At 36.1% G+C, this 10,881-nt stretch overlaps 1 protein-coding gene across 1 annotated transcript in view; it reads right to left on the minus strand.

The window, feature by feature from the left end:
- Positions 1-9,118, minus strand: part of bmp5 (bone morphogenetic protein 5) — a 29,023-nt gene extending 19,905 nt beyond the window's left edge. Inside the window, exons 1-2 of the mRNA XM_062995873.1 lie at positions 8,644-9,118; positions 2,376-2,568 (exon numbers count right to left, since the gene is read on the minus strand). Coding sequence (XP_062851943.1) covers positions 2,376-2,568; positions 8,644-9,118 — 668 coding nt within the window. The remainder of the gene's footprint in view (positions 1-2,375; positions 2,569-8,643) is intronic.
- Between the last annotated feature and the right edge of the window lie 1,763 nt (positions 9,119-10,881).

Here is a 10,881-nt window from a genome sequence, read left to right on the forward strand (position 1 = left end):
GTAGCACTGTTCCAATCCTAGACCAGATAGCCAGGGTCCTTTCTGTGTGAAGTTTGCATGTTCTAGTGCTCTGGTTTTCTTTCCACAAATCTAAAGACATGCAGTCAGGCCAATTGGAGCTACTGAAAATTGCCCTGAGTGTGAGTGTGTGTGAATGAGGGTGTGTGAATGAGTGTGTTTCTGTCCTGTAATGGACTGGTAACCTCTCCAATAAATCAGACCCACAGCAGCTCTGACCAAGATAAAACAGTGGTAAAATGATTGAATGTTAAGGTAATTAAGGCAATGCATCTATCCCATTTTATGTTCTCCAAATGGAACAGATGTAAATCCACTAAAAAAAAAACTAGAGATCTGCATCCAGTATCCATAGTGTAGACGAGCAGTATAACATTGACAACATTACATTAATTTACTTTAATTGCAAAAAAGAAGGTCCTTCTTGTGTTCAAAGTTAATCATTTTTTTTCCATGTGAAGGAAAACTTGTAATGTACACAGCTGGGATTGTGTCACTTAAATCAGATAAAAAATACAACCTAGTTTGCTGCTGACAATTTAAAATAAAGGCAATATTATATAAAGTGAAATAGTCTTTCTAAATTAGTCTTTTAACACTTTTAACACATTTAATCTTTTTTGCATACTAAAGCATTGGTTTTCATCCCTTGTTTAAACAATACAAACTGAACATTTGTCTCATGGCTTTACAAAACTACATTTTTATAAAGATATAATCCTGGTAAAGGTCGTCGTTCCTAAAAAAATATCTATATACAGTGGTACCATGAAACTAAACGTCTATTGGTTCTGGTAGTGACGTTGAGTTTAAAAGGCATTGATTTGTAAGGTATTTTTTCCCAGGAGGATGTGTGGGGAACCTGTTAATGCGTTCCATGGTCCCGTGGAACTGCATAGATTGTAGGCTAATGTAAAAGAATGGGGTTGTTTTTTACACTTATACACTGAAAACAACACAAATAGAATATAAAAACACTGAAATACAATTAAAATCAATCAAAAATACAAAACAACCTGCACTTTACCTTTACTTCTTGATGGTTTTTTTACGCTTTTTAATTAGTGGAGAGAACTTATGAGCAGTGATAATTAAGAGAGCTTTAGTGTTTCTCTGTCGTTCTTTTAAAACTTTAGGGTGGCTCGGAAAAGCCGATTCTTACAATTTCTCAGCACCCCGAGCAGTTACACAAGTTTAAAAGTGAAACAGGAGGAAAACCCAGTTATACACAGATACATGTGGACGCTTTCAGAGTGAATTTGACGGTTATTCCACTCAAATGCAGATTTGTCTTGTATTTGCATGATGTTTTACTGCACCGCTCAAGCCGAGCGCTGAGCAAAGCAGCAGTTGCAAAAACGTTGAGTTTAATGGTACAAATTTCTTGACAAAGGGCATTGAGTTTCAAAGATTTTGAGTTTAGGGGATGTTGAGTTACAAGGTACCACTGTATTTGAATCTTTAAAGAACATGTTATTTAAAAGTATCTGAAAATAATAACCTAGTAAATCATGATAAACATACACTAATAAGCCATAACATTAAAACCACCTCCTTGTTTCTACACACATTGTCCATTTTATCAGCTCCACTTACCATATAGAAACACTTTGTAGCTCTACAATTACTGACTGTAGTCCATCTGTTTCTCTGCATGCTTTGTTAGTCCCCTTTCACCCTGTTCTTCAATGGTCAGGACTCTTTATTATTTGGGTGGTTGGTCATTCTCAGCACTGCAATGACACTGACATGGTGATGGTGTGTTGGTGTGTGTTGTGCTGGTATGAGTGGATAAGACACAGCAGCGCAGATGGAGTTTTTAAACACCTCACTGTCAATGATCCAATGATCCAACACCCAAATAATACCTACTCTGTGGTCCTGACCATTGAAGAACAGGGTGAAAGCAGCCTAAAAAATTATGTAGATAAACAGATGGACTATAGTGCCGCTACATGGTAAGTGGAGCTGATAAAATGGACAGTGAGTGTAGAAACATGTTATGCCTGATCGGTGTATACTAATATTATGTAAGATAATGTAAGAATTTTAAATTCTTTAATTGTCAGGCTTTATATGTGTTTTATTCAACAAAATGTCTTAAAATCACAACCCACATTAAAAGTTTAATGGTAATGGAATGCTATATTCTACTATCCATTACTAGAATATAGGTATGTTTATCCAGCGAATAACAAAGGTGGTACTAGTTTGGGACTGTATAAATCATAATGTTACTGTTAAAAACATTTTTGCAAAACACATGATTATGTTCAACAAAAGGTTTTTAATGATCTTAGTTAAGTCCCCAATTAGATATGTAATACCTTTCTGTAATAAAGGTTATTTAAACTCACCTGTTTGGATATTCCTTGATTACTTGGTATATAGAGACCTTCAGTGTGACATTTTCAAATCTGCCATGACTCTGATCTTTATAGATGCGAAATTCAGCTGCTGTAACAGCCTCTCCATCAGGAATCTGAGTCAGGTCAAAACGGAACTCTTTATAGTGCCTCCGTTGGTGCGAGAAATCCCTGTCCCGCTCCACTGCAAGAAAACATTACAAACGTTTAGCTTTGCACACAAGTATTCACAATTATTATTATTATTATTCTATGCTTTCTCACAAATTTTACTGACAAATCTCTGTTAAAGAGACATGACATTGTCACACACAATGTATCACCAGTTGCTTACTTGAAAGCAAGCCATCGTTTTAAATTCTTCTTCACTGCTCACATGGTTTAAACATTTGGAAAAAAAACAGTTTATTAAATACAGCAACTATCATTCTTTAGACAGGCTCTCCACTGTGAGCCTTCATGATTCTCTTGCTTTGATGAATGGGCTGCCAGTTAAGCAAAACAGGCCTTCACTAATGACACTCTGCCCCTTAGCATAGGCAAGACCACAAGATAAAGCCTTTGTTCTCCAGGACAAGTTGAAAATATTCACATATTTCACATATTTTACCTCACAGATGTTTACTTCTCATTCTTTAAACCATAAACCAAATCACATTGCTGATAATCCTTCTATATAACTGATGTGTGTTTAAACATGCAACATAAAAACTGTATAAACTGTATAAACTGTTTTAGAGCAACAACATCAAGATTTACATAAATGGCTTTATGCACTGGAAACTATTCCAAACAGCTGGACAGTTGTTTGTATGAGATCATCACACATATGTCCTAATATAATATGGTCACCTGTGAGATCATACTTGAACCATTAAAGTAATGAATGCATGTATATATATATATATATATGTGTGTGTATATATATATATATATATATATACACCGATCAGACATAACATTTAAACCACCTCCTTGTTTCTACACTCGCTGTCCATTTTATCAGCTCCACTTACCATATAGAAGCACTTTGTAGTTCTAAAATTACTGACTGTAGTCCATCTGTTTCTCTGCATGCTTTGTTAGACTGCTTTCAACCTGTTCTTCAATGGTCAGGACCCACACAGGACCACTACATAGTAGGTATTATTTGGGTGGTGGATCATTCTCAGCACTGCAGTGACACTGACATGGTGGTGGTGTGTTAGTGTGTGTTGTGCTGGCATGAGTGGATAAGACACAGAAATGCTGATGGAGTTTTTAAACACCTCACTGTCACTGCTGGACTGAGAATAGTCCACCAACCAAAAATTTTCAGCCAACAGCGCCCTGTGGGCAGCGTTCTGTGACCACTGATAAAGGTCTAGAAGATGACCAACTCAAACAGCAGCAATAGATGAGCGATCATCTCTGACTTTACATCTACAAGGTGGACCAACTAGGTAGCAATGTCTAATAGAGTGGACAGTGAGTGGACATGTTATTTAAAAACTCCAGCAGTGCTGCTGTGTCTGATCCACTCATACCAGCACAACACACACTAACACACCACCACCATGTCAGTGTCACTGCAGTGCTGAGAATGATCCACCACCTAAGTAATATCCGCTCTGTGGTGTTCCTGTGGGGGTCCTGACCATTGAAGAACAGGGTGAAAGCAGGCTAAAACATATGTAGAGAAATAGATGGACTACAGTCAGTAATTGTAGAACTACAAAGTGCTTCTATATGGTAAGTGGAGCTGATAAAATGTGACAGTGAGTGTAGAAACAATGAGGTGGTTTTAATGTTATGGCTGATCGGTGTGTATGTATATATATATATATATATATATATACACACACACACACACACACAAGGCTAAAAAAAACATCTAAATGCACTGCAGTACAGATGGGTGTTTCATGGTGTCAGTGAAATAATACAGTGTTGTTTTTCTGATAATTTATCTATAGCAAAAGTCTGTGTCTGCATAACAGGAAGAGGTCAGAGGCCAGTCTGAGTTCTACCAGCTGGTCAGGCTCAACTTCTAATCAAGAACAGGGGTGAGGGCCTGTCAGGGCACAACGATCATTAGCTTCATTTATAGGATTAATGTAATGTAGAGTTTTTTCAAGAAGGTCAGCATTCTGAGGGGTAAACACAGTTTAAATCAGTTACTTTACTGTGTTTTTAAAAGTTTAGTTATTCTTTAATTGTTAGGATAATGTTACCACTTCCACACAGCAAACACTAGTTTTATTGAAACGTATTGTATCCAACATGCTGTGTGTATACATACATATACATAGATTTTTTGTTCAAATGGGTTGAGATTTGGTGACTGGAGACTTTCATAGGTTTAATACTCATCAAACTATTAAGAAACCATTAAGTCTTGTAAGCAGCAATGTCATTCGAAAAGTCCATCAGGACAAAAATGCATTACAATAATAATCTGGTTTTAGTACTGGTTCACAGTGACCCTTCTCTAAGGGATAAGTGGGCTACAAACCACCAAAGCATCTAGCACAGCATAATAGAGATAAACATTTAGGCATGTGCTGATCTCTAGGTGTCCTACACATACACTTGCTCATTTACTGAGAACTTCTGTATACTAGTCCCTATTGTTTTTGCACCACTAAAGTAATCTTCTTGTCTTGGCCATTTATTCAAAAATCAAGGACGGTTTATCCTGGAATGTTTAGAACCTTGTTTAAAATGACATTTGTGGTCTACATGTAAACAAATTATAATTTTTAATACTGTTTAACTTTAAAACATCTGTATACTAGTCCCTATTATTTTGCACCACTAAACTAATCTTCTTGTCTTGGCCGTTCAATCCAACATTAAGGATGATTCATCCTGGATTGTTGTTTAAAATCCTGTTTAAAATTACATTTGTGGTCTACATGTAAAAAATAATAATCTTTAATACTGTATAACCTTAAAACTTCTGTATACTAGTCCCTATTGTTTTGCACCACTAAACTAATCTTCTTGCCTTGCCGTTTAATCCAACATCAAGGACGATTCATCCTGGATTGCTGTTTAAAATCCTGTTTAAAATGACATTTGTGGTCTACATGTAAAAAATAATAACCTTTAATACTAATATTTTTGTATGCGTTTTTATGTATTCATTAAAAAAAATAAAAAAATAAAAAAATCAGTGTATCACCTATAAACAATCAATCAATATTTATTTAACATAAAACACATTTAATTTTAGGCCTGGTATAATTTATGGTATAATGTAGTTGCATACATTATTCCTAAAATTTATTTGTCACCCCTTTATTTTAATATAGTTATTGTTATTAATATTTATTACTGTTATTTTAGTTAACTACAATGATTTTTTGTAGTTTACTGGTTAGTTTTCAATAATTAGAACCACAGTAAGTGAATTTAATGCAATATATCGTCAAAAAATACAAAGACGATAATACTGTTAAGTACACAGTACAGAGATGTTAAGAAATACACCAACCTACACTGCACCGCCTGATTACAGACTCAGTCTGTCTCTAAATTAAAAGACCTGTTCTTTCAAAGTGAACTGTGCACATGCCCCCATGATTCTGTAAGTGAAAACATATGGTCATTGTAATGGCTTTCCCTGTGAGCTTCATTTCAAACATTTCAAAGGTCCAAACACAATCTGAATCTGACTTTCCACTCTAACAACACAGTTTTGCTTTGCTTTAATGATTTAACTGCAAAACTACCAAGTACATGTTAAAATCTGTTTTAGTGATGAAAAGTTTCACTGTTATGAAACATTACACAATGCAAACATGAACTAATGTTTCTATAAGAAAAGCAAACACATGTGAAAGCTTTATGACTAAAACAGGTCTACCCTCATCGACTTTTTAACAACAGGAAACAATTAAGCTAAATTCTGAAAAGGGCAGACAGTCATTCGATAAGTTTGTATGAGCGGCTGGGTACGAGAGGTCACAGCTACTGAAGCATTACAGTGTTAATCAAGCGTATCACTGTGACTGTTTCTAAACACACTGCATTCCAGAAAACTGAGGGCTGTACAGACTTAAAGGCATGATTTGAGCAACACACTTGAGCTTGTCTCCAAAAATTTTGTTAAGGTTTCCTTTACCCCTGCATATAATACCATGTGTATACAGTTTGTGTTGCTTGTTAAACTGAATATGGGCAAACACTATAGAGGTTCTATTATTAAAAGGGGACCTTTAAAGCAAATTATCTAATATAATAATTAATTGTATTTTTAGATATAGATGCTTTAGATGTTGCCTTTTATTTTCTCTCTAACCTGTAATGGCTCTGCTTATTAGAGACCATATGGTTTCATTTTATCTGCTTTATAGAGTTTCAAAGGACTCTAAATAGGTTAAATATAAGTAGAAAATAGGTAGAAAATGTAAATAGGTTAGCCTACATTTTCCTTAGTAATGGGGTGTATATAAAAGGGTGTTAAAGATATAAAAGCACCTGTTGTTTTAATCTTTTTGTTATGTTCAGGATTTACCATTCTAATCTAAATTAGATTTATTCTGATTTTAATAATGTATATTTTTGTTGTACATGACTTAAAAAAATTGTACTGATGTCTGTGATTAACTATTATTTTATTTGAGTAATTCTTTGCACAGTATATTTAGACCAACAGTCTATATATATATATATATATATATATATATATATATATATATATATATATGTAACATAATGTAACATAAAAAGGGACCTCTGGATCTCTGTACTTGCCTGCCACACCTTGTAAGCTCGTAGCTACAATACCTTGCAAAATGATAACATTTTATGTAATTAATAAAACGTCAATTATTACCACATTCAACATTAATTACCTGTTTTTTTTTCTTTTTTGTTATTGCAAGTTATGAACTATTTCAAAAAGTGAATTAATTTGCCGATGTGACCAAAACAGTAAGAAATTCCAATGAAGAGTGTTCACAAAATACATCTAACAGTGCCCATTGTACGTAGCTGTATGTATGACCCAACTTATTTAAGAAATGAAGTGTGGTGGGCTGCATGGTAGGTGAATTGGTTCTACTTCATCATGCAGCACTTTCTAGAACATAAGAACACTACTACATTGGCCAAGGGCAACAAAGACTTTTGGTAAAGTAGTACTTAACATGATAATACTTATATAAACAAAAAATATGCAATAATCCTTACAAATAAATATATCTGTACATCTGTATGATGTTATCATTTTTACAGTTACAAACAAGTAGAGTGACACCTAATATTAGTAGATGATATAGATGGTTTATCTAAACATGGCTCACACATGGGAATGTGATTTTGTTATTAGAAATGTGATGTGATACCAGTGAGAGATACTGTGTAGTACTAGTCAGACAACAGGAATTTATGTGTGAATTATGAGCAATTCACACATAAATTCCTGTTGTCTGACTAGTACTACACAGTATATATATATATATTTCCAAGCCAAGCCAAATAACAATATAGACCATAAATAAAGCATTGTTCTCTATTTTTTTTTATTATGGCCCTAAACTGGACCCAGTGGCATTTTTTGTATAATGATAATTGTATATGTTTTATTAATATTTTATATAATAAATAACTTAAACTGTATATGAAATAAATGATTTACATAACTTAATAACAATAATGATAATAATATTAATAATAATAATAATAATAATAATAATAAGACTTAAATAAACAAATGTTTTTAATTAAATATGTTCTATGTCGCAAACTGGCAGATGAAAAACGGTGGGTGACACACAACATGGATCTTGGGAACCATTCGGTCACTGACCCACCTCACAAAAAAGTTGGACTGGCTACTCTAAATAGTTCCTAGGTGTGAGTGAACGGATGTGTAAATGTTTTAAGCACTGTGGTAGATTGTTGCCCAGTCCAGAGTGTATTTCTGCTCTTACAACTTATAACTATTGTTTCTGAGTAAGGCCACACAACATAGCAGGATAAACTGTTAATAAAAATTTAAAAATGAAAATGAATGTTACGGAGAGCTTATTGTGCACTTTTATCACTGGTCAGTGGTTTTATAAACGGTCATAGGACCAAAGTAGAGCCAGATAGAAAAACAGAATAGAATTTACAAATCATTATAAAGCACAAATTCAATTGATTTAATAGCAGTAACACTCAGCCACTCCATCCTCATAATAAGCTATTTAAACAAACACACAGGCTGTCCATGAAATTATAAACAAACACGTTTTAGACATCACCTCATCAGGTAATGCATACCTACCCAGATTCACAAAGCTCATGACCATGTCGGCATCGTTCAGAAAGTTGGTATCATGGGAAGAGGCTAAAGGTGGACTCTGGCTGGCCCATGCCGCTGGAGCTCGGGAGTATCCGTACGGAGACGCGTGCTGGTTTTTACGCGATAAAGAGTTCATACTGATCCCTTTGCTTTCAGTCTCCAGTATCGCTTCTTCCTCAGTTTCCTCTGTGGTCATGGCGTTGTACAGATCGAGCATGAAGAGCGGGGCAGAGGAAGCCTGTTTAGCCGGAGAGAAGGGTTTCGGACGATGGGGTAAACCCAAGATGGACAGAATCTCTCTCTGAATCTCTCGGCGCTCGTGGTTTCTCAAGCGCCTGTAAATAAAACTTGAGTGAACATGGTTGTCTCCTAAAGCGCATTGAACGCTTTGAAAGAAGCCGAGGCAGCTACAAAGAAGTGCCAATGCTGCCCAGTGGCAAAGTGTTAACACTTTCATGGCTGTCTTCTTATTTCTGATGCTGTTTCTTCACCAAACAGGTCTCGGGCAGTTCACGAGGTCCATAGTAGAGGGTAAACCAGATTAATATTGTTGTTTTGGTAAATACTGTGTACTTTTTTATTAATACAATTATAATGAAAATAATATCAATAGATAAACTGTATTTCTTTGCCCTATAGATAAACAATTTGGTTTGGTTATGTCCGCAAAAAGTCCAAAAGGTCGCAGTCCAACGCTCCTCCTGTCCACTGATGATTCACATAACGCTCGATCCTTCGCCGCCGAGATTTCCTCTGATAAACTTCTCAAACTGATGCACTTTGTTCCAAACTCTCTCACTAGAATAAACACCCTGCTTTTGAGAAGTGAACATGCTCAATTCACAACTGTTCCCTAAGTATCCCGAGAACAACACGCAACAAACAGGGAGAGCAGAATCCCATGTGTTTAAAGTCTGTGTTCCCGGTTTAAAGCAACCGGAGCTCCAGCGCCACAACGTAGACATCACAAAAAACGTTGAACTGGTCCGTCCCACACACACACACACACACACACACACACACACACACACACACACGCACTTCATACATTTCAAAGACTTTCATTTAAATTTCCTTAAAACCACTTTTTTTCTCGATATGGCAGCATGCATTAAAACCACCTTCTTGCTTCTACACTCGCTGTCCATTTTATCAGCTCCACTGACCATATAGAAGCACTTTGTAGTTCTACAATTACTGACTGTAGTCCATCTGTTTCTCTGCATGCTTTGTTAGCTCCTTTCATGCTGTTCTTCAATGGTCAGGACCCCCACAGGACCACCACAGAGCAGGTATTATTTAGGTGGTGGATCATTCTCAGCACTGCAGTGACACTGATATGGTGGTGGTGTGTTAGTGTGTGTTGTGCTGGTATGAGTGAATAAGACACAGCAATGCTGCTGGAGTTTTTAAATAACGTGTCCACTCACTGTCCACTCTATTAGACACTCCTACTTAGTTAATTCACCTTATAGATGTAAAGTCAGAGACAATCGCTCATCTCTTGCTGCTGTTTGAGTTGCTCATCTTTTAGTCCTTCATCAGTGGTCACAGGACGCTGCCCACAGGGCACTGTTGGTTGGATATATTTTTGGTTGGTGGACTATTCTCAGTCCAGCAGTGACAGTGAGGTGTTTAAAAACTCCATCAGTGCTGCTGTGTCTGATCCACTCATACCAGCACAACACACACTAACACACCACCACCATGTCAGTCTCTCTGCAGTGCTGAGAATGATCCACCACTCAAATAATACAGTGGGGCCAAAAAGTATTTAGTCAGCCACTGATTGTGCAAGTTCTTCTACTTAGAAAGATGAGAGAGGTCTGTAATTTTCATCATAGGTACACTTCAACTATGAGAGACAGAATGAGAAAAAAAAATCCAGGAAATCACATTGTAGGATTTTTAAAGAATTTATTTGTAAATTATGGTGGAAAATAAGTATTTGGTCAATAACAAAAGTTCAACTCAATACTTTGTAACATAACCTTTGTTGGCAATGACAGAGGTGAAACGTTTCCTGTAAGTCTTCATTAGGTTTGCACACACTGTAGCTGGTATTTTGGCCCATTCCTCCATGCAGATCTCCTCTAGAGCAGTGATGTTTTGGGGCTGTCGCTTGGCAACACGGACTTTCAACTCCCTCCACAAATTTTCTATGGGGTTAAGGTCTGGAGACTGGCTAGGCCACTCCAGGACCTTGAAATGCTTTTTACG

This window comes from Trichomycterus rosablanca, chromosome 5 (assembly GCF_030014385.1).
Source record: "Trichomycterus rosablanca isolate fTriRos1 chromosome 5, fTriRos1.hap1, whole genome shotgun sequence".
Classification (NCBI taxonomy): domain Eukaryota; kingdom Metazoa; phylum Chordata; class Actinopteri; order Siluriformes; family Trichomycteridae; genus Trichomycterus; species Trichomycterus rosablanca.